Source organism: Aspergillus melleus, assembly GCF_016097325.1.
Source record: "Aspergillus melleus strain CBS 546.65 chromosome Unknown contig1, whole genome shotgun sequence".
NCBI classification, from domain to species: domain Eukaryota; kingdom Fungi; phylum Ascomycota; class Eurotiomycetes; order Eurotiales; family Aspergillaceae; genus Aspergillus; species Aspergillus melleus.
In genome coordinates, this window is record NW_025763370.1 from 4,293,198 (window position 1) to 4,316,360 (window position 23,163).

A 23,163-nucleotide genomic window follows, 5' to 3' on the forward strand; every position below is an offset into this window, starting at 1 on the left:
GCCTATAATTTTACATAATAATTATCTAAAAGAGTTCTATTTACTATTCAAATCAACCTTTTTAGCTTAGAGAAGAATTTAAATAGCTTTATAATATGATCAATTACTCAACTAGGTATAGAATATAAGGATATATCACATAAATGTTATATGATTTTACAAAATCCTTCTACTTGGCTGTGAATCTTACTAGTGGCAGTCACGATTACTTTTGGTCCACACCTCCGTACCTATAGATCCACCGTAGTATTTTTCAGGCAGCGACCGAATACGAATAAACGAAGATCCGCACGAAGGAAGAAACGAGTCGTTCGTATCACTTTAAATTAGACTCCTGCATAAGCGGACTATCCCCAAACCTGTGGAAAATTCTAAGTTTAGCGCCTCCTAATAGTTTTTGAATCCACACAGAATTGAGGCCATGTAGGGCTAAATCTGCCAATAGTTTCAGGCAGAAAGTGACCGCCAAGACCGAGAAAAGCAATGGTGGGCCCCACCGCTTTTAGACTGATCGGGTAACGGATACGGGTACGGGCTGGATTGCCACGATCTGCAACAGCGCAACCAGGGCTCGCTGTCTGGAACTATCCATCCACCCATCCGGGTTCCATGGGTGCAGCACCTATAAAGATGTTCCTCCCCCTGGATTTTGGGATCATGATTTTTTTTGGTCGCCACATCATCGTACCCGTATCATGGCCTCTTCTAAGAGTCACCTCCCATATCAAGAGGCTGAGGGACATGACTTCATGGTTCCTTCGGTCGAGGAAACCCCACCGCCGTATGAGTTGATGGCGCCGGAGGGAAATAGTGTGGTTCAAGGTATGATTTGCGTGTTCTGATGGCTCTGATGGCGTTTTGGTGGGATCCAGTCAATGACAAGTCGCGATTGGACAGATGACGGACGAATCGAGGTGGATCTGAATTCGCGAGCGTGCAGAGCAGCCCTGAAATTCGTCCAATGGCCCAGCGAAGAGGACGTTTTGCTCCCTCCGCCAGAATACACGGAGTCCGTGGCGCCAGGGATCAAATTGAACATCGTCATCCAGGTCGTCGGCAGTCGAGGCGACGTGCAGCCGTTCATTGCGCTGGGGAACGAGCTTCAGAAGTACGGCCATCGAGTGCGTCTAGCGACGCATGATGTTTTCGACTCGTTTGTGCGGGGTTCAGGGCTCGAGTTCTATCCGATCGGTGGCGATCCGGCGGAGTTGATGGCCTACATGGTGAAGAACCCGGGGCTGATCCCGAAGATGAAGAGCTTGAAGGCGGGCGATATTCAAAAGAAGAGGCTGATGGTGGCGGAGATGCTGGAGGGGTGCTGGAGATCCTGTATAGAGGATGATTCGGCCACACAGACCCCGTTTGTGGCAGATGCGATCATCGCAAATCCGCCGAGCTTTGCGCATGTGCATTGCGCCCAGGCGCTGGGGATTCCGCTGCATTTGATGTTCACGATGCCGTGGAGTCCGACGACGGCGTATCCGCATCCGTTGGCGAATCTGAAGTACTCGGGGAACAATTCTCAATTTGCGAATTCGGTATCCTATGGGATTGTGGAATGGATGACGTGGCAGGGGTCGGTGAATTCCCGATGTATGGGAGAGACGTGCTAACAGATGGTAGACTTGGTGATGTTATCAACGAGTGGAGAGCCACGATAGATTTGGAACCGGTCCCTACTGGAGAAGGACCGAATCTGGCGCAGACACTCAAAGTGCCCTTCACATACTGCTGGTCTCCTGCGCTGTTGCCGAAACCTGCAGACTGGCCGTCATATATTGGTATTCTTTTCTAGGTATCCCCCTCCAGGCTGATGAAATGCTAACTTTGCAGATGTCTGCGGCTTTTTCTTTCGCGACCCACCCAATTACACACCGCCGCCTGATCTTGACGCCTTCCTGAGACAAGGACCACCCCCAGTATATATCGGATTTGGAAGTATCGTGATCGACGACCCCCCACGAATGACCCAAATCCTCGAACAAACCGTCAGAAGCCTTGGAGTCCGCGCCATTATATCTCGCGGTTGGAGCAAACTAGGCGGCTCTTCGTCACACGACATCTTCTACCTTGGAGACTGCCCCCACGAATGGCTCTTCCAACATGTTTCTGCCGTTGTGCATCACGGTGGTGCCGGGACAACCGCCTGTGGCCTGCGGTTTGGGAAACCGACCGTGATTATCCCCTTCTTTGGAGACCAGCCTTTCTGGGGCAACATGATCGCCGCTTCAGGTGCTGGTCCACTGCCAATTCACCACCGTGCCTTAACCGTTGAGGGTCTTGCCAGTGCCATTCAGTACTGCTTTGAGCCTCGTGCACTGAAGGCTGCGGAAGATATCTGTATGAAAATGCAGGCAGAATCTGGGGTGAAGCGGGCCGTGGAGTCCTTCCATCGTAATCTGCCAGTGGATGTAATGCGCTGTCAAATCCTGCCCGATCAGCCGGCTGTATGGGCCTACAAGAGGTCGTCGATGAAGCCTATCCGCCTATCAAAATTAGCCACACAGCTGCTGATGGACCATCTGAAGATAGAACAAAAGAACCTGCAATTGTGCGTACCACTACTTCTTGAAAGGGAGATGCTGAGCTAATTGAAACATCAGATTTGAAGCACGACCGATTTTCATTCAGAACCGGAGACTCGACCCGCTCAGTAGCACCACGTCAGCGGCGATCGGCACTGGAACCAACATGCTAAAAGCCACAACCGATATGCTGCTCAAACCATACCAAGAAGTGACTCGACCTAGTTCGTCGCGATCCACCAGCGCGCATCATGTGCCCACACGATCCCGATCTATGCAGGACCTAAACGGATCACAGCCAATGTCTGCGGCACCGGCGCCAGACACCAACGAGGAGAGAACGAATTGGCACCGAGGCGGAGCAGCAGTCACAGCGGGAGCCAAGGGTTTCGGAAAATTACTCAGCAGTTACTCGAAAGGCATTATTGTTGACATTCCACTGGCCGCAACGGAGGGCCTTCGCGCAGTTCCAAGACTATACGGCGAGGAGGTGGAGGACTACCAAGTCCGGGACTGGAAATCCGGGGCCCTGGCCGGCGGTAAGAACTTTGCGCATAACATGCGCGAGGGGTTCACCGGTATCTGGAACCAGCCTCGGAAAGGTGCGGACGAAGGAGCCCTCGGCGTGGCGAAGGGTATCATGAAAGGGACGATTGGGTTTACGACGATGGTGCCGTCTGGTATGTTTTGTGCCCGCAAAGTTTTATGACTGAGCCGCTAATCAATTCACATAGCGGCGCTGGGCCTGGTGGCTTATCCTGCCCATGGACTTTGCAAGAGTCTTCATACGGCAGTCAAATCGAAGACGAGGAAGCAGATCGTAAAATCTCGACATAGGGAGGGAGCGTATATAATGCGGAGTATGGGGACACAGGGTCTGGACCGCAGGTCGGTAATGCAGACGTTTGACTCGCTGAAGCGAGAAGCTCAAAAGGCAGGACCGTGACGAGAATGATTTTGGGATAGATGGTCAATTCAAGCACGACATTGAAGAGTACCCATTGCATACAGGGCGAATGTTTCGGTGTCAACAGAGGCGTAATTGGAGGATCTAATGAGGAACAGACATGAACTATGCAGATTGCATGCAGCGCTAGAGAATCAACGGATATGTCTCGGCGAATTTTGTCTTCTTTTGGATCAATTCGGATACCACACTTTACTTGGCTGCCATCATATTGACAGGTGCACAATCCAGCGCTCGGAATTTCACCCAACGAGGGTCGACGACTAGGTGGACATTGTGCCGACCCAGTTTTCAAAGAAAGAAAGAGAGGTATGGTGCCATTCAATGCTGCGCAGCTCTATTATTAATAATTAATATAGTCTATCGGCCGTTATCTCCGCGCACGATCCGCAAGACATGTGGATCATCATGATGTCGTTCGTTAGGATGTGCTGAAGAAACGAAAACAGGCCATAGCTGCTTCTAGTGGACCGCAGCAAGGTTTCCTCGACCTGATTATTGGAGAATGAGGCATGCCGAGAAATGAGCCACGCAAGCAATTTTTCACAGACTTCACCATAAATAGCTGCAGGGTCACCGGTGACCAGCGACCTTCTATATACTCCAGACAGACGTACGGTAAGTAATGACGAGACGGATACTGCAGATCCACCGCCACCAAACGACCGCTTAACTCCGGACCCAAACTTGGCGTTGTCAGCCGCCTGCATAAGTAGCGTCAAGCCCACCCGACGGCCCGCCTCTTTTCTACAAAACGAGACCGCTTCCCTTTGACATCATGGCCACCGACGACCTGACTACTCTGAAACGCGACAATTCAACCTCGCCTGAGCTGGAGAGTCTTCCGCGCGAACATGTCGAGCCTGATAATTGGAAAGGCTTGGCAGATCCGAAGGAGCGCAGGCGGAGGCAGAATCGGGTAAACCAGCGCGCCTATCGTGAGTTCACCTGCCTATCCATGCGCCATTCTGTAACGTGAATTGAAACAAAAATATAGATCAGTGATAACACCATGATATGATGTACAGGAAAAAGGAAGCAAGCGCAGCGGCAAGGCATCAAACTTCCATCATCCGAACTCGTTAACCGAATATCTACTTCCTCCGGCTCCGAAGAAAACACCTCACCCTCGTCCTCATCCAACACAGACTCTACGCCCACTACCAGCACGACACTATCCATTCGAAATGCCAAACCTTCCTCGCAAACACTCACTATCTCCAGCCGCTGCATCGGCCTAGACGAAGCCTCTCTCCTCCTCGACCAACTCAGCAAAGCCGCCTACGAAAGCTACATCATCGGCTCCCCTGCCTCCGACCACCTCCTAACCCTCAGTAAAATGAACGTATTCCGCGCCTTCGGCTCAATAATGGCGACCCTCGGCATGAAACACGACATGGAATGGCTCCACGACGACGCCATTTCACCCTTCTCCACGCTCCAACCGGGCTTCGTCGAAGACACAAACCTACCCATCAACCTCCGCCCGACAGCCCTCCAACGCCGCAATCCCCACCACCCCTGGCTCGACTTCTTCCCGCATCCGCGCATGCGCGATAATTTGGTCGCTGCGGGGGACACGTTCGACGACGAGCAGCTCTGCATCGATATCATGGGATTCTGGGACATGTCGAACGAGAGCTGTAGTATGCTCGTGTGGGGAGATCCGTCGGACCCGGCCAACTGGGAGGTCACGGAGCAGTTCCTGCGCAAGTGGCCGTGGGTTGTGCGCGGGTGTGGCGGGCTCATGGAGGCGACGAACCGATGGCGGGCGAGTCGCGGGGAGAAGATGATTTTTCGGTACCTTTAACGGCAAACGCCCAAAACCACTGGATTACTACTTATGCAATTGAGCGACTCGGCTTGGCGTATGATGTATGAAACCAAAAATCAATCGGTATTTACTATTGTACTCTAGCTTGCAATTGGTACAGACGGATGACGTCACCACTATATTCCGGAACATAAGGTGCTGACCAGGCCTAATTGTAATATCGGACATTCCCTAAGGCAGTAAGCGTCGAATAACATCAATTGGTGAGTGGATTTTCTGTCTTCGCATGTGTCGTTAGTCCCCAGTCTTAGACTACGAGATGGCTTACATACTAAGGAAATGGCTGACGGCAGCCACAGCGGCAGGATCAGGTGTCTTACTTGAGCCACTGTGGACTATAGCCAATTACCCAATTGAATAGGCGCAATCGACCCATAGATAGCGTTGAGGTTCAGACAAAGACTCACCACCTGATTGATGGGCGTAGTGTCATAGAAGACCCCCTTTCCCCTGGAATTCAGCTGGAGTCATTTTCTTCAACCGGTTTGGACTGCGCAATCTTGAATATACCTTGTGTGGAATCGAATCCTTCTCTGTCTCTTTGTTTCTGATGCTACAATAGACCAGATACATACAAACATACTACCATAGGTACTACCTAAGGCGGTTGCAAGTACCTTACCAGCCACCAAGCAATCCCCCATTGACTGACCCCAACAGAGCAAATCAGCTCAAAAAAGCCACCATGAAAGTTCTCACCGTCGGCGCCTCGGGCTCCATCGGCAGCGAAGCCCTCTTCCAATGTCTCTGGCACCCATTAATCACATCTGTCGTGGCATTCGTGCGTCGAGACCTCCCGGCTGAAGTATCATCGAACCCGAAACTAGATGTCGTGAAAATTAGAGATTTCGCCATGTGGCCGGAAGACGTGCTACGGGAGCATAAGGATGCTGTGGGGATGATCTGGTGAGTTTATCCTTGTTTTGATTCCATGCTATGTGCGTATGAATGGATGGATGGATGGATGGATGTACATACCTAAATAGCGTGGTCCTTACAAACCAGTCTCTCCAGCACATGGCTGATGTACTGACATATGATATACTACCAGGGCCATGGGCACCTCGACCGGCAGCATGACAGCGGACCTCGAATACCCACTCAGTTTCATAGAAAGTATGGGCAAAGTGTTAGAGGCGGAGGCGAAATCGAAGCCGAGAGCGCAGCGATTCCGATACGTCCATTTAAGCGGGAAATTCGTGCGACAAAATCAAGAAGAGAGATTATGGTTTTTGGAAAAGCCGAGGAAGATCAAGGTAGGTACAGACTTACATACATATTCCATCCCGTTATTCATTTGATACAAATATCCTCCGACCTACCTGGGACTGCACGCTGGAGTTATTGGCAAACTGCCAAGTTCATACCGCGTGTATGGCTAATTATTTGACTTATTGCCTTAGGGTCTACTGGAAACTCGCGCCCTAGCTTTTGCAGAAGCCCACAGATCCATCTGGCAGACCTTCATCGTCAGGCCGGGCGGCGTGGTACCTCGACAAATCGGGGCAGGGGGATGGTTGTATACGATCACGCCGATTGGGGCGTTGTTGGGCGAGAATTGGTCCGTGAAGGTACAAGAGCTAGGGACGTTTATGACGCATCTGGTGGTTGATGGGACGGGCGAGGAGGCTATAACGGACAATGCACGGATTGTGAGAAAGGGGAGGGAGTTGCTGGATGCGGGGGGAAGGTGACTCTGGGTCGTAGAACTCGGAAATATTGTGGGAGGAAGAATTGAGAAGGGGGTTAGGGTGGTATATTATTTGTGGGATTCATATTCTCCTAGACCCATTGTTACAACCTTGCCAACTAAGGTAGATTGAATTTCTTTTATGCTGTTGCATTCAACTAACCTTGTGCCCTTCCCAGTAGTCGGGGGTTTAGATTAAACCCAATCTGTACCAATTATGGATTGAATAGAAGAGGGACGCAGAAGCTTTGTACGATAGTAGAATCAAATCAGGTCGTCTAAGTGTATATGCTTCTATTAAGTGCCCCGAATTTGGCATGAGAAAGATACAGTCTAACTAGGAAGATCCTGTGTAGATGCCTGATCTCCTCCCGGCGCTAATGCAGGCTGCTTACGCGCTAACCATAACTTAATTTTGTGGCAGGGACCTCATCCAATCAAATGTGTTTATTGGTGACGATGGCGCTTGGCAAAATCATTAATCAGCAGGGTCTCTGTACCGATACAGTATTTACCAGATAATACGCTGCCCGAGTACCTAAGGTACTGTACCTAGAAGTATCCATGGATATTTGAAGTTCATAACCCTAAGTCAAGCTGACAAGATCAAGGGTTCGCTAACCTCTAGTGGAGCAATGCACAGCCCATACAAAGGAACCGGTAAAGTGATCAAGCCAAGCCCTTGGAGGCTAAATGGACACTATGTTAGACCATACCACAACACTATGATAGCCATCAATCATCACACCTAAGACGCTGGTCCGACTTAAGATAGAATATGAAACCACAGCATTGATCAATTTGCAAATACAAAACCCCAAAACCTTCCATCGTATCTTCAAGCTCAAGTGAATGTGGCAAATTCCTTCCTCACATTCAGCTTGGTCTTGCCGGGCACGAGGTCACTTCGGAAATTGACTCTCTTCTCAAACACAACAACCACATCCGATCCCCCAAACTGGAAGTACGAGATATTCTGACCCTTTTCAACCTGATCCCCTTCTTTGACCGTGAACACTACGGAAGAAACCTGCGCCATACCAATAGGCAGGACCGCCACCTTGCCATACTTCTCGGTTTGAATGACGATCAGCCCACGGGTCTGACACCACTGGTATCCGGCATCGTCGGGCGCGTCCAGCGCAAAGAACTGCTTTCCTTGCTTTGCCTGGCGCTTGTTGATCTCATGCAGGTCACGAGTCAGACCCCGATCGCCGCGCAGCCCGTTGCCGCCCTTCTTCTTGGCCACCTGAAGATATACCTGGTCCTGAATGTTGCGGACCTCAATGACCTTGCCGCTGACCGGGGCATGTTGGCGGTGGTAGTCGGTGGGTCCTAAGAAGGCATGCATGAAGTTGCCCCCGTTGAAGGTTGTCGCGGTGGTCTGTAGCAACTTGTTGATGGGCCACTGCACGGACTTAGCGTCGATGGTGATGACGACGTCGCCGTTATCAACCGGCCAGCAGCCATCATACATGGAGTCTGCCACGCTGACGATGACATTATCGTCGCCTTTGCCGTCAAGAGGACGAGCAGTGTCGATGTCCTTCCACTCGCGTGCAAACCAGTGATTAAAAGACATCCATCCAGTCTTGGGCTCTGCCCAAAGACTCGCCTCCTTTTTGTACTCCTCATTTATGTAGAACGAGTACAGGGAAGCAGCCGACTGGGGCGAGTTCATGAAGTTACCCTGCTCACGGGCAAATGTCACGAGCCAATATGACAGCCAGGTGAGGTCGGTGTTGGAGTTCTGCGGCTGGATTTCGGTCTGCAGGCCGCGGAGAGCAGGCTGGTCAAAGACCCAGTAGAAAACGAGAATTTTAGTGAGTAGCTCGTCGCCGGTCGTGTCGACTCGTGGCACCCATCGCAGCAGGTTGTCCACCCATTCTAAGTAGTCGTTGAGGGTTTGGATTCCTTCGTCTTTCATCTCGTCCGCTCCGCCATTTTGGGGGTCAATGGCAGAGGCGACCGCGTCATGGAAGGCTTTGGTTCGGTTCTCGGTGCGATAGATGAAATCGCTGAGGTCACGAACGATGGGCTCTCGAGGCTTGTATGGGGTGGACATCTTGAAGGAATTTGATTTGGGGACTTTTGTAATGCTTTTGTCTCTGGAAGAATGAAGATGAAGCTGATTTGAATGAGGATCTAAGCACTAAACCTGCGAATCAAACAGGTTCTTATACCTCTCATCCTCTGTCCTTGAATCATTGAGACACCGTTCGATCATTGAGATTTTGTCCAAAAAAGAGGGGTTCGCATGCATCATGCAAGTCACTGCAGCCCACGGCCCTGTTCAGCCCCGATGCCACTCCGGCAAAGCAAACAACGAACAGTAATTGGCTGTGCCAAAGTACGATTTTGCCATTGGAGCATCATACCTCTGTCATTAATGCATAGATTTATGCGTAGCATGTCAGCTGCATTGTGAGAACACCCTCAGTATGAAATGTCCACGCAAGAGTAGCCTTGTGCGGGTTCGGCCGTCATGCGCCTTGGTGGCAGATATGCATGTCTACTTGCAGCTCAGCTGCAGCTGCCAGCTCCAACATTACGAAATACTTCGATCAGCTCCGCAGTGGCGCTGACTTTCAAGCTGAGCTGGAAGTATGGTGACATCTTGTGATGCATCATCGAGAGGGGAACCTGGATGTAGTGGATGTGTTACGCCCACTCGCGTCACTAGTTCTGCTGCAGTTTGCTTCAGGTCAATGAACAGGTTTGTGTCCTATGATTTGCTATGAAGATCTTGATGTATTCTGGGGACTTGAACTGACTCAGACCGCACATCCTATCGGTTGGCATTGTAACCACCGCGATCTCAGACATCAAGAAAGCGATGAAAGCGACCGAGTCTGGCTCCTTCCGCTATGCTCTAGATGCGATAGGAGCCCGTCAAGACGGAGGATTCGGGCAATCGATAGTGACTTGTCCTTCAAATGAGACGATTCTGGCATCTGTCGTGGTTCAACTAGATCCACGATTCAAGTTGCCTGTTGCTGCGCCGAATCAGGATGTCAGCGTACAGATTCAGGGTATTCCTCAGCCTATTCCGATCTCTGCATGTTATGCCAATGATGAGCGCGCGTGGAAGGAAGTGTAGTGGGCTGCTGAGAGCTATGGTAGCCAATTTCGACTCCCATGCATTAAATAGTTCAAAGGAGCAGCGGAGGAGGCATTGGAAGAAGAGGTGGAAGGATATGATTGCCTGAGGCATCAAGCCAGATCCCCACAATGTCGCGTGACCTGGCTGGTGCTCCGCAAAATCACGTGACATATAGGCATGCAAACCGTGCAAATCATGCAAACAGGGTATACTCCTCCGTCCTCTCCCATCCATTCCTTCCATCACGAACATCGCTCTGCTTCCAATCTTCTTCCCGGGTATCCCTAGCTGTATCCATTACCCTCACTTTGAATCGGGCTTATGACGCCCGACGAGGTACTCCACAATCCCTAAGCCTCAATCTCGCACGCATCCGGCTTATCGGGTTCGCTGAACGACTGCGCCGAAATCTCCAAGGAACCAGTGGCGTGTTATTGGAATGGCGGCCCCTACTAGTCCAGTTGGAGGGAATTGCTACAATGTGCTACATTGTTGCTGTCAGCTGGAGCAGCCAAATTTTCCTTGCCTCCGCGGTGCCTAGATATTGGCACTCGCTAGACAACATCTAGCCACGGTCTGTCCGTCCACCACCGACGAATACGAGGATCGTCCGACCTCGGCCCACCCTTCCCTTGCTTGATTTGCTGGTTCACAGGCTTTCGAGAATGCTGGTTGGCGGCGTGATCCACCGTGGGATGTTTTACTTTACGTTTTCCTCCGAGAAGGGCCCGTCACTACTGGGACATCTGTTAATCAGATAAGATGAATTGCATGGCGCCGCTCTTCGCCAAGACATCACGGCCTGATGTCTTGTTTCGCTCACTTTTTTTCGCCTTAGGGTGGGATTTATTTAAATTGAAAATTTCTTCCTCTTCTTTTTCTTCGACTTGATCCCTGGCTTGTTTTCGGTTTCACATTTCTCTCCCTGTCGTCATGTCGTTGACTCCCCCTCCCTCGGAGAGGAAATACCCTCAGGATGCCGTGGTTTCGGATTCTGATCAGGATTCCATTACCGGTAATTCCGGCGTCAAACGCATCGAGGCCATTTCGTCGCAATTTCGTCTCGTAGATCGCATCGTTCTGTTTTGCGGTATCTTCTTGATGGCCTACGTTTATGGTCTTGATGGCACGGTCCGATACACGTATCAGGTGAGACTTGGATTTTATTGCTGCTAAAATGAGTTGCGACGGACTGACTGGCTCAAGCCCCTGGCGACTGCAAACTTCGGTTCTCATAGTTTGCTGGCCACGATTAATGTTTTGCGATCGGTTATCGCTGTTGCTGCACAGGTACGCGAATCGTCGATGCTCGATTAATTTGACTTTAACATAAATAGCCGACTGCAGCCAAAATTGCCGATGTATTTGGTCGCGTGGAACTCATTCTGTTCTGCGTAGTGACTTACACTCTGGGTATGTGTGGTTTTTGTGCCTTGCAGGCTGGGTCTGACCTCTCCAGGAACGGTGGTCGAAGCCGCTGCGACCAATATGGCCACATTTTGTGCCGGCGCAGTATTGTACCAGGTAAGTTGTGGACCTAAGCCGTATTATTTGCGCTTTTGCTGACAGTTCTCTGGATAGATCGGTTACACTGGCAGTCTGCTCCTCGTTGAAGTCCTTATTGGCGACGTCACCTCCCTTCGCTCCCGATTGCTGTTCTCTTATATCCCCGCGACGCCTTTCATAGTAAGATCTCCGATCATGCGCGCGATGCACTATCTCACACAATCAGATCAACACATGGATTAGCGGAAACGTGACATCCTCCGTGCTGAAGGTTACCACATGGCAGTGGGGTATTGGCATGTTTGCCATTATCTTCCCAGGTATGTTGGGCTTGTCCGAATATTGGGAGTTCTCTGACGAGAAGTCTTAGTCTGCACGATTCCTCTCTTCGCTGCTCTATTCTGGGGACACTGGAAGGCCAAGAGAAACAATCCAGAGGCATATCGCAGCACGCTCCAGATCATCGGCTTTCGTAAATTTTCGACCGAATTGTTCTGGTATCTGGATGTGGTGGGGATGATTCTGCTCATTGCTATCTTGGCTCTGATTCTGGTCCCTTTCACTCTTGCCAGCGGCTCTTCTGATCAGTGGAAGACGGCCAAGATCCTCGCACCTCTCATCATCGGTCTTTTCTGCATTCCGCCGTGGGTGTACTGGGAGAAGACTTGCAAATATCCGATGGTTCCGTTTAGGGTGGGTGCACGTCATCTGACTTTACCTGAAAAGAAGTACTGACATTGTGTAGTTGTTGAAAGATCGCGCTGTATGGGGAGCTCTTGGAATCGCGATGATGCTCAACCTAGGTATGTCTGTTTCCAATGACTATATGATAGCGACTAACATCCACCAGCGTGGGTTATCCAGGGAGAATTTCTGTACACCGTGTTGATCGTCAGTTTTGACGAGACTGTGACGAGTGCGACGCGTATCACGTCTCTTTATAGGTTCGTCGACCTAACCTCTCGCAACCTGATCAACCTAACATCCCTATAGTTTCGCCTCCGTCATCACCGGCTGTATCTGCGGCTTCGTCGTCCTGAAAGTGAAACAATTGAAACCTTTCATTGTCGCAGGAACCTGTCTCTTCATGGTCGCATACGGAATTCTCATCCACTTCCGCGGCGGATCCAGCGGATCCAGTCACTCGGGCATCATCGGAGGTCAGATCCTTCTCGGTATCGGTGAGTTCTCACAAGCTTCCTAAACAACAGCAGCCAGCAACCAGCAACCATCCACTAACCCATCCCCAGCGGGCGGTCTCTTCCCTTACCCAGCGCAAGCCAGCATCCAAGCCGCCACCAAACACAACCGTAGGCCTTCCTCCCCTCCTCCCCATCTCCTCCCCCAAGTCCTCCAACCACCCACTAACCACTCCCCAAATAGACCTCGCCGTAGTAACCGGTCTCTACCTCGCAACCTACAACATCGGCAGCGCAATCGGCAACACAATAGCAGGCGCCATCTGGCGGCAAACGCTCGAAAAAGAACTCACCTCCCAACTCGGCGACGCAACCCTCGCGTCCACCATCTTCGGCGACCCGTTCACCTTCGTGGCCTCGAACCCGATTGGCACGGAACAGCGCGATGCTGTGGTGTTGGCGTACCGGCATACGCAGCGTTTGCTTTGCATCACGGGTATTTGTCTGACGGTGCCGTTGATTGCATTTTCGTTGTGTATTCGCAATCCGAAACTTACGAAGAGTCAGAGTTTGCCGGAGGCTGAGAGGGAGGGTTAGATTGAACTAAGTTAGTAGGTTGGGGTGAATAGATTTGGGTTTAATTAGGTGGATTTTTTATTTTCGTGTCGGGGTTTGGCCCTTTATGGTGTGAATGTGATATGTTGGGGATTGGGTCGCTCGTTATTCAAGTTCCTGATTGAGTGGCAAGTATGGTTCAAGTTCAGTGTCTATAATGCTCGGATTCTTAATCCATAATGATATCTACACGTTTTTTTCGAATATCTTTTGAGAAAGTCTTATTTCCACCGCATGGCTGACTCACAACCGGTAGTGTATGTGCGAAGGAAATGTGAACTTGTCGCCTGAGCTAATTACTGTGAAAGGTCCATTCGAAGCTGATAAGCCTTGCATTTTATTATCCAATAAGACAACTATTTATATATACTAGTAAAGAATGTAAAAAAAACCCTGGTTATCACAAAGAGCGACATCCAACCCACAACCACAGCGACCAAGCCAGCATGTGCCCAGACACATGGCTTTATGTATCTTGAATTCTCAATCCCCAATCACCCGATACAATAAGACGAGGCATTTAACACTCAGGGAGCGGGTCAGTGTAGACGCAAGAGTCGCTGGGACCGCTGCCAATCTCCTCGGGCTCGTCGCCGTTCTCGTTGCCCTCGTAGGAGGTGCAGGTCTCCTTGACGTCGGTGGCGCAGGTGTCGGTGATGGTGGCCTTGTCGCCGAAGTTCTCGTTGACACCGGCGAGGAGCTTGCCGGAGATGGCCTTGACGTTGGAGATGGTCACGGAGCGCTCGGACATGGACTTGCAGTTTCCGCAGGAGCGGAAGAGCTTGCCGAAGTCGTAGACGGTGAAGCCGTCGATGGAGACCTCACCCTCAGCGTTGTGCTATTTTTTACAAGAATAGTTAGCTAGGCGTGAAAATGGGGGCTAGTGTGTGCGGGAGATTAGGAGGCTTACCTGGATAACCTTGTCCTCGGCACCCTGAGCACCACCGCCGATGATCTTGTAAGGGCCGGTACCCTTCTTGAGGGAGAGGGCATCTAGAGTGTATTTGTGTTAGTTGCGAGTTCGAGAAAATGAAAGATGGCGGATGGTCATACCCTCGCAGACGGCCTCCCACCAGACGTTCTCGATAGTGCAAGCACCCTGGCAGTGGACACCCTCGATCTGGTCGGCACCGATGATGGCGTTCTTGAGGGTACCGCCCTCAAGGATGGAGAAGACAGCGTCGCTGTCGCCACCCTCCGACTGGCCGGTACATTCGACACCACGGCCGAAGGTCTTCATGCCTCCGTCGTAGACCTCACCCTCGCCGATCTCGTAGGGCTCATCGAAGGTCTCGGATCCCTTGGATTCGGGCAGAGGGAAAGTGTAGCGCTTGTTGAGAGCACCGAGGGCCGTGGAGGCCAGGAGGGAAAGGAGGACAGCCTTCTGAACCATTATTGCGGTATTGGATGGGTTGATATGAGGGGTTTGTAGTTGGAAAGATATGGTTACCAGAACCGCAAGGAAAGTTTCACTCGCAGAGTGTAGTAACAAAGAAGGACGATTTTGTGATGGATGATTTCCTCTCAATTTCCTCGAGATGGCCAACCGGCTTTATAGGAATTGGTGGCCGTAGTTGACGGGACTTTCTCACCGACTCTATCCAGCGTCAGTGTTCCTGTTCCTCCATGGCCTTTGGCGGAAATTCGACTGAAGCTCTTGGCTCGTTTCAACATGTTTCTCCGATATTTGCCCAAAGGAGTAATTCTGGGATAAACGTGAAACGGCCAGAAGACTTCAATCTCCCGAAATTGACCCAAGTCTTCCGCATTGGGGATTCGTGGGGTTGATCAGTCGCCATGGATGGACGAGACCGAGAGCTAGCCTCCAAGCCAATATAATAAGCTATGTGCCGGCTCCATAACTCTTACGGTGTTAGGAAATTCTCCTGTGTCTTCAGGCCCCATTTCCGCGGTCCACATTTTCTGTTTTCTTCTCTCACCGGTCTTGGCCTTATTAGGGCTTGCTTCTTCACGTCAAGCCCGCCGCGATGAAATAAGAAAGGATCTTCGCCGGATGATGGACGCCGACGCCCTGATTGATGGCCTGAATGGGACTTCTGGCTCCGTGATTATCGCGACCTGAGCAAGAATGTCATATGCACCTGCCAGTAGAAGGGTTTGCCGTCGCGCCCCTGCACAAGTGTGCTGTTAGCGTGGGAATCGTGGCGCAGCACGCTCGTCCGACAACGCCAAGATCGAAGATCTATGGAAACCCACCGGTCCAGGCCGGAACTCATCCATTCTCACCTCACCGTCTACTTGAGCGCGAGATTGCTGTTTTGTGGTCGATGTTGAGCAAGCAAGTTGCTTTTTCAGCCATCAAAATTCATGACCATGTTGATATCTACCCGGACCTGAGGTATGTTGCACCCAAGTTACTGCTCGGATTGCTGGATACTTCTCACACCTGAGCAACGCCTCTGAGAGAGGCTCAATATAATTCTGTCGTACGATTGGAGGGGATCGAAATGCCGACCCATAGTGATCGACAGGTGCCTTCGGTTACGCCTGTGTCCGTTTTCCGGTTTGTAGAACAGGTGTTGCACCAGACAAGCTCAGTGGACGAGTCATACCGTTGAAACCCACTCGTGCCACACAGGTAGCTAGTGGCTGAATAGTTCCGCCGACAAGCGCTTACTGGCAATAGAACCAGCAACGAAGAAGAGAAAAACGAAGAAGTAATTTAAACCAAGGAGCGCCAAGGACCCGTTCAGATGTTTCAATATCTCAACCGAACGAGCCTGTGATAGCTCGGTTTTCATACAGATTCATCTAAGTTGATTTGGAGAAGGGGAAGGTGCCAGCGAGAATATTCAACATTCCCCAGTGGCGCTTTTTCCCTCACAGGCCTTTCCGGTGCAGTTGAAACCTGTTGTTCCAATCACGTTGCCACAGAGGTAGTCGACAGCCTTCGTTCCATTCGATGCCAGTACCAGATCCACTCCCTCCAGCGCGATATTTCTGCATGGTCTAACAGCGCTACACTGGAAGCTAGCTACGGTGTTTTTCTTGGTAGTTCCCGAAATTCCGTTCACGGCAATGTTCCCAATCTCAAATTTGGACGAGGTGCAGTTGCCGACTGCGTCCGAGAATGAGGTACATTGCGAGATGGAAAATGCAGAGCCCCTGAGGTCGTGGGCCGTCAGGTTGGAACATGAGAGGTCGGTGGCATCTGTTTGGCCAGGTATCAGTCCGATGAAATGTTTCTCGACACGATGGAAGCTGGATACGTACAGCCAAGACCGCCTCCTCCGCCATTAGGTGGATAGCTCACTTGCTCGCCAGTCCAGGTCTTGAAATATAGCGCATGCAAGGTGCCATCGAAAACAATGTTCTCCGCTCGGACCCGCTCTATCGTCTCGAAAGTGTCTTTGTACTGGCCGATGCTTCCGACGGCGATGCCTAGACCGCGATGGAAGGTGGAGTTTGTGATCAGGATATCGGTGGAGTTGGCCTTCACGCTAATGCTGTCGTCGCCGTTATCCACAAACCAGTTATTGAATGTGATGTGGGAGCTATAGATAGTATCCGCTCCGTCCGTGTTGTCTGTGATGTGGCATGGTCAGCGGAATCCCCCTTTCTTGAGGCCTTTGGATTACTCACGCGCAGAATTCTCGTTAGCTGATGTGTTGTTCACATAGATAGAGTCAAACAATGTATGATGGGTGTGGATGATTGACAATGTCCTGGCAAGCAATTTTGGCGTTATCGAATGTCCTGGACTTTCAGGCGATACTACTCACCACATCTGACTCTGCACAAATCTGATGCCCTGGAATACGGAATCCGAGGTATTGGCTACAGTGAGAGCATGGGGCCTTCCCGGAAGGTTTGACTCTCCGGCAGTGAAGTCATACCAGGCCTGCCTTCGAATTAGTGACATAGCCCTTGACACTATCGGATAATTACTCGCCTGGCCATTTCCATCAAATGTTCCATGCCCATGTCCATTGAATCTCAAATGCTTACCGCCGATCACCCAGGCCGTCGACATATTTTGATATCCGACAGGGAGGGAATTGTTGCGCCAGTAAGGAATGTCCGTTCCCCACTTTCTTGCTATCAGCATAGATTATTAAGCGTGGAAATAGAAAGCGTACCAAAAGAGTTCCATAAAGGTCGATGTCCACGTCGACTAGCCCCGTGGTTTCCAGTACCGTGTTGACATGGTAGGTGGTGTTCTGGAAAACGATTTTCCCCCCGTGGTTGCATTCCCGAAAGGCGCGTCGAATAGCTGGTGCATCATCAATCGTTTCTGATCCTCCAGCCCGGACCTTACATATCTTGTGCGTATTGTGTGTGTTCAGAGCCCCGACCGCACTAACTGCACCAGCGAGAATATAGAAAGAAGATACAATTTTCCCGACCAACATATTGGAAATGCGTTTTCCCGATTGTTAGAGATTTGGAAGGGCCCATCATCGACATACACCGCCGTATGCAAACAATAAATAGTCCTCTTTGCTCGGGGGTATGTAGGCCGAAGTCAAGACCTGCCTACAACACATACAAAGATCATTATACCGAGATCACCCTTGTCTTTCTGCTAGCAATGGATTGTGTTTGTCCCTCGGTCTGCAGCAAGATCGTCAAGCGGGGAACCGGGGTCACCCCGCATTTATGGAAGGACTGCTGGCGTCGGCGATTCTTTTTCCATCTATCACATCTTGGGCACATACTCGGTAACTAGCGTTTTGGGATGAGATTGCTTGATCTGGAATCACCGAGATCGTAATAGTTGATTGAATTGGGAGTTCCTTTAGTCCGCTCCTTATGTGCGCATATTGTTTTCGCAGAATGGAAAAATGGTCGGTGTAGTTGCTACCGTGGGGAAGTCTCCCTTTAACCTCTAGTAGCGAAGCCCTGCGTATCTTCTTCACTATTAGCTCTTTCTTTTGAGACTCGCTCTGATCACGCGAAGACAAACTAGGAATGCAAAAATATATTTTGTCGTAGGACTTTCATCATTTGGTTATGGTGGATGAAGGTGAAAGCCTCGAGCATGAAAAAAAGCTTTACTACGAGCTCAATATCAAGGGACTTGATGAAGAAAAAGTCGGGGTCACTCTGCAACGAAGGTTGAAGGTTGAAGGTGGACAGAAGAGTGGGAGACGCCAAGAAGTGAACAGTCCGACGAATGCGCCAAGCCTGATCGGGAGGATATAGCAAACAAGGCAAACAGTTGATCCCAGTCACACCTATACGATCAGTATGCAGGGAGGGAAGGGAAAGATGAAATGATTGAGTGGGAGGAGTGTGAAGCAAAGGTAGGCACAGGGAAAGATGGGTAAAGGAGAGTCAGCCCGATAATTCAATGAGCAAGGGAGAATGCTATAGAGCTCCTACTCTCGTAGGGAAGTCTCTCTGAATGGGCTGTAGGAATATAGAATTAAGATATCGAAATTAAGATGAAATATTAGAGATAACACATTCATATATCTCATTCGTCTCCTTTATCTGTGCGCCACTCAAACGCCACAATTGCACATCTGAACGTCCTCAGCTTCAGTTCAGTACCATCGCGACAACCAGCCTCGTCTCGACGAGACCCTCTCATATTCCTCTACAGCCGGCGTGACCGGCTTCATGACATCCTCTGCCTCCATGGACCTCATCGAGAACCTCGCCGTCGGGATGAGCGGCGTTCGCTCCTCTGCCTTCGTTCGAATATAATAATGCTCGTCCTCGGGCTCCATACCAACGAACCATTTCTCCTTGAAATGCTCGCCGTGCGGTCCGGCTCCACAGGCTCCGTCCAGCTTTGATGTAGCCGGACTGTTCATTGCCAGCGTGAACAGATTCTGTGGGTCTGTGAAGTCGGTCAACTGCCGCCCTTTGATGAGAAGCATGTACACCAGACAGAAGGCACTGGTGATAAACGCCAGCCCCAGTATCACGTAGAAGACGTAGTGCCATTTTTCAGTGTAGCTAGACTGATACCCGACGACCCTTACGGAGGCACGGAAATACTGCTGCTCGGGGCTAGGGACGGTTGCGTTTTTCGGCTCCTTGCTGATGTCGGTGTAATTCCAGAAGTGGACGAACGGGGCGTTAGTGGAGCCGAGAATGAGGGTGTTGCCGGCCATGACGGCCAAAGCTTCCGCAATGGAGGGGACTTTTGGGTCAAGGGTGTAGTTCTTGGGGGTTAGCTGCATGAGGACGCGGGAGTTGCTGGCGCGGCCGTTGGTGATGCCCGTGTTGAGACTCAGGGCCAAGGCCCAGGAGTGAGCGATGTTTTTCCAATCAGGGTCCCACGCGCCGTCGGGCGCGTCGGGGTACGCCTGATCATAGCGCCATTTGTCATCAGGGTTGTCGCATTCCGTGCCAAAGGAGGCGCCACGAATGGACGCGGAGTAGTGCGTTGAGCAGCGAGGGCTGAGCTTGGCTTTCATGGAGCAGAGAACATATTCAGGGGTTCGGTTGGTGGGGACGTGGCCGAGGAGGTAGAGAGAGTCGCCGTAGTAGACAGAGCCGTTGACGATAGTGTTGTATTCCTCAGGCAATTTACCGAAGATGGGTGGACGTGCGTCGTACTTTTCCCCCCATCGAAAGAGATCGTCGACAACGGTGCGATTGAGCCAGGATGGATAGGTCGGTACATCACTGTGCTGGTCAACGGTCCAGTTGTCAGAATTGAAGTGTGAGTGTGGCCACATATCATAAATTAGCGGGCTTAGCTCCTTTTTAGACATGCCAGCGCAGAGAACGTTCACTGCCGGAGACGGCAATCGAGCAGAGAGATCGAAGTTGCCCTCCGATGAGATCCTGGGCCGGTGGAACCCGTTCTGGGGGTTGTTTACTGCACCGGCCACGCCGCCATGAGGCATCGCGGCTGTCACGTTGATGACCATGCGCCCGTAGCGCTTCGACAAGTCGGTGATATTTGTCTGGTCGATCCAAGCTCCAGTCACGGTCGTATTGTCGAACATCGTTCCCACCGGCGGCGGTCGCTCGCTCTGGACCAATGCTGCATACGAGTTTTGGGAGTCGAGGTTGCTCCATTTCGAAAGGTATGCGTGGTAGTTATGGTATGCCTGGCTGACGTGTTGAAGCTCTAAGCAGGTGTTTCCTCGATCCAGCTCAGATTCCGCCGGATCGATATCGTTTGTAATCAGCGTCTCGCAGTGGTTGCGCATATCGTCGGGCCAGGCAAATTTGGCGGTGATGTTTCCCGTCAGGGTTCGGTCCTCATATGGACCTTGCAGGAGTTTTGGTGATACTGTCAAGTGAATGTGTCAGTAAAGTTAGAGACGATAAGTGTTGCGCACTCACCCAGTGCCTCGGCAGCGGTAGTGTAAAGCATGGCGACAATGGTAGCCGTCAAAGTGAGCATCCCCAGCAAAGTCAACGCCGAGTAGCGCAGGGCCTGGGAATGGATGATCATCGACGCTGGCTGCATAATCCATGTCCGCATACTCAAATCCGAGATGGTGATCCCACTAGATCCTTTCTTGATCGCTCGCCTACTCAGGAATTGCCCTAGAAAGGCGACAAAAACGCTGACGTATGCCAGCTCAATCGTCTTGGCAAATAGGGCACTGAGCAGACTGGCGGTAGAAGGTCTAAGGCCCCCATCCGTACCGATCGACTGCCCATATCTCGGCCGCAACCAGGACACAAAGAAGTAGATGCCCGATACAACGGTTGAGTAGATGGCCAGCACCAACACGGTTATGGGGACCCATGAGCACCGACGTTGAACCACTCGCTTTTTGCAGGAACATTTGGTCGCGTTAAAATCACTGTCGACAAAAGATGCTCTGGAGTAATGCGACCGTAGAGTTTGCTGCTCCGAGAATCCTGGGGAGAAGAGATCACTCGTCGGAGTCGCCTGTTCTGGCCCCCGACTGTCCCTGTTGGACACCAGTCGCTGCGTGGAACTGTTGATCCCCAGCCCTGCGTACGACGTGACATCTTCCTCCTCGTTCGGCGTTTGGGCCCGTTCGTAGCGGATGTAGGAGCGATCGGACGGAGAAATCGGATCGAATGGATTCCACGACGTTGTCGGGCGGTCGGAACGCGAATGAGACGACCGAGAAATCGATGGGAGAGGAAATTGCTCTGGTTGACCGGACGACATTGTGCTCAGCGGTTAAAGAGACTCGCGACAGCGACCGGGAGGTCCATTCTCAAAGAAAGCAGAAGCAGAGAAGACCGCAGTCGGAAGCCGTCCGAATATATGAGAATCAAGCCGACCCTCCCATGATTTAGCACCAGGACAAGCGGCTCTGGAAAGTGGGGAGAGGCGGAAATCGAGCGACCTTTATGGCGAGATAGAAATGAAAAACCGGCGGGCTGGACGGCTGGACTCTCAGCCTCGTGGTCTATAGGCGTTCGTGTCCACCTTCCACCAATCGTCGGGGTTCGTGCCCAGTGTGTCCGTGCGCTAAGAATAGATTGATTCATATACGCCATTTGCCAAGATCACTAGTCGGTGAAACGTTGATTTTGGCTTTGGCGGCGGGGGATGAGGCCGACCGAAGGGTCCCCCCGTCAAGACAGTTGTCCAAGTCGGACGGGCAGCTCGGACGGGCAAACATGATATCTCGTGTAATCCCGTCAGCCGCCATCTCATAAGGCTGCCCGCTATAGCGGAGTCTGAGGGCGTCGTGCCAATCAGCGGAGTCGCGGTGTTCTCGGGATCGACGCCTTTTCGTCGTTGATGTCAGCGTGCATGCCTTGGCCTGGATGATTAGGCATTCAGCGGACCGAGCCCAGCTATAGATAGTAGCACCTGGATGTTGAGTGAGAAAGCATTACGCAAGCAGGCGGCCAGGAAACAAAAGACCGGGGAGAAGAGAGTCGAAGACGGGGAGGAGAGGTCACGAGGTCGACTTAGCCCTACCACGCCCACCCCTTGCTTAACACTCACGTCGCTCACTCAGCATCGCGAGAGTCCATAATCAAGGGAGCTGTCGCCATTGACTTTGAAGTATTACCTTTCATGAAAATCAATTTCCGACTCCCACCGATCTTAGACTTGAGCAAGGTGATGAAGTAATTGCTTAGTTAGTTCCGCGGCCACAGAAATCAATCCAAGGGTTCCGCTTCCTGGCTCACTGGCTACCCATGTACCAGCGCTGGTAGGGCTTTACTCGCTTGCGATAGCCAGTGGAATGTCCCCAGAGTGCCCTGGCGCCTGCTTCACGAGAGCGATTTTGAACGGATACAACCTATCCTCCAGAAAGAGTCCTATTTGCTGCCGTGCAATGACATAATGCTCCCGTGAAGACGGTGAGACTCCTCGCATTGAAGTGCGACCGGACATGGGGGCGACGGAGCATCGAGCCATAAGTAATATTCATTAAGTAGTGAAACCAGTACTCCGAACAAGGGGTTCATTTCAATATATACGCAAAAAGGGTATTCGAATCCCATGGCTGCTCGTGTTGTCTGAGATTATTGCCCACGTTGATGGATGCGTTCGTGTACACTATGGCGGGATTAAAAACTCGAAATGCGCCGTCACAGTATCAAGCTGAACAGGCGGAAGAGTAGTCAGTATCCAAGCAGCCTGCTTCTCCGGGCGATACATGATACAACCGTCCGGAGTTTGTAGTGCCAGTAGGAGAAGACAATATTGTAATAGGTTTACATAGCATATTAATTATACGACACCAAGACCATGTAAAGCGATTGAACTGGTAAAGTGAGCATGATTAGACATTATAGCAGAAGAGTCGACGGGGCCTGGATAAGTTTGACTCTCGCAATTCTTGTCAATCTTGTCAATGCGCTTTGACCAATTCAAGTGAGGCGGATAACAAGAAGAGGATTCTCCCGA

General features: G+C 51.1%; 8 protein-coding genes across 8 annotated transcripts; 4 read left to right on the plus strand and 4 right to left on the minus strand.

The window, feature by feature from the left end:
* Positions 1–695: 695 nt before the first annotated feature.
* LDX57_001531 (putative sterol glucosyltransferase) lies at positions 696–3,646 on the plus strand (the record flags this gene model as incomplete). Its single annotated transcript, XM_046083174.1, has 6 exons — positions 696–822; positions 898–1,576; positions 1,624–1,781; positions 1,834–2,551; positions 2,604–3,205; positions 3,260–3,646. 6 exons carry the CDS (start codon positions 696–698, stop codon positions 3,469–3,471), a joined length of 2,496 nt encoding a protein of 831 aa, XP_045939131.1. The 3' UTR covers positions 3,472–3,646.
* Positions 3,643–5,389, plus strand: LDX57_001533 (DUF3425 domain-containing protein). Its single transcript, XM_046083175.1, has 2 exons — positions 3,643–4,430; positions 4,521–5,389. The coding sequence occupies exons 1-2, from the start codon at positions 4,271–4,273 to the stop codon at positions 5,300–5,302; spliced, it is 942 nt and encodes a 313-aa protein (XP_045939132.1). The 5' UTR covers positions 3,643–4,270; the 3' UTR covers positions 5,303–5,389.
* Positions 5,390–6,011: 622 nt separating this feature from the next.
* On the plus strand, positions 6,012–7,020 carry LDX57_001534 (putative nucleoside-diphosphate-sugar epimerase; the record flags this gene model as incomplete). Its single annotated transcript, XM_046083176.1, has 3 exons — positions 6,012–6,232; positions 6,378–6,582; positions 6,730–7,020. 3 exons carry the CDS (start codon positions 6,012–6,014, stop codon positions 7,018–7,020), a joined length of 717 nt encoding a protein of 238 aa, XP_045939133.1.
* Positions 7,021–7,860: 840 nt separating this feature from the next.
* LDX57_001535 (phosphatidylserine decarboxylase) lies at positions 7,861–9,081 on the minus strand (the record flags this gene model as incomplete). The annotated part of the gene is made up of 1 exon (XM_046083177.1): positions 7,861–9,081. The coding sequence occupies one exon, from the start codon at positions 9,079–9,081 to the stop codon at positions 7,861–7,863; it is 1,221 nt and encodes a 406-aa protein (XP_045939134.1).
* Positions 9,082–11,052: 1,971 nt separating this feature from the next.
* Positions 11,053–13,361, plus strand: sit1 (putative siderochrome-iron transporter Sit1; the record flags this gene model as incomplete). The annotated part of the gene is made up of 12 exons (XM_046083178.1): positions 11,053–11,268; positions 11,326–11,409; positions 11,457–11,532; positions 11,579–11,643; positions 11,701–11,805; positions 11,852–11,945; positions 11,996–12,318; positions 12,371–12,428; positions 12,476–12,569; positions 12,619–12,806; positions 12,876–12,935; positions 13,009–13,361. 12 exons carry the CDS (start codon positions 11,053–11,055, stop codon positions 13,359–13,361), a joined length of 1,716 nt encoding a protein of 571 aa, XP_045939135.1.
* Positions 13,362–13,899: 538 nt separating this feature from the next.
* LDX57_001537 (pectate lyase) lies at positions 13,900–14,772 on the minus strand (the record flags this gene model as incomplete). The annotated part of the gene is made up of 3 exons (XM_046083179.1): positions 13,900–14,217; positions 14,290–14,372; positions 14,433–14,772. 3 exons carry the CDS (start codon positions 14,770–14,772, stop codon positions 13,900–13,902), a joined length of 741 nt encoding a protein of 246 aa, XP_045939136.1.
* A 1,420-nt stretch (positions 14,773–16,192) lies between these two features.
* Positions 16,193–17,330, minus strand: LDX57_001538 (putative exo-polygalacturonase; the record flags this gene model as incomplete). The annotated part of the gene is made up of 5 exons (XM_046083180.1): positions 16,193–16,551; positions 16,614–16,925; positions 16,983–17,065; positions 17,123–17,241; positions 17,289–17,330. 5 exons carry the CDS (start codon positions 17,328–17,330, stop codon positions 16,193–16,195), a joined length of 915 nt encoding a protein of 304 aa, XP_045939137.1.
* A 1,559-nt stretch (positions 17,331–18,889) lies between these two features.
* Positions 18,890–21,459, minus strand: LDX57_001539 (uncharacterized protein; the record flags this gene model as incomplete). The annotated part of the gene is made up of 2 exons (XM_046083181.1): positions 18,890–20,598; positions 20,652–21,459. 2 exons carry the CDS (start codon positions 21,457–21,459, stop codon positions 18,890–18,892), a joined length of 2,517 nt encoding a protein of 838 aa, XP_045939138.1.
* Positions 21,460–23,163: the final 1,704 nt, after the last annotated feature.

What these genes read in the sequence shown, in the direction of transcription:
- LDX57_001533 (XM_046083175.1), top strand. Translation starts at nt 4,271, where the DNA reads ATGGCCACCGACGACCTGACTACTCTGAAACGCGACAATTCAACCTCG. An exon ending in GGTAAACCAGCGCGCCTATC is followed by an intron (nt 4,431 to 4,520) that starts GTGAGTTCACCT and finishes TATGATGTACAG; the next exon opens with GAAAAAGGAAGCAAGCGCAG.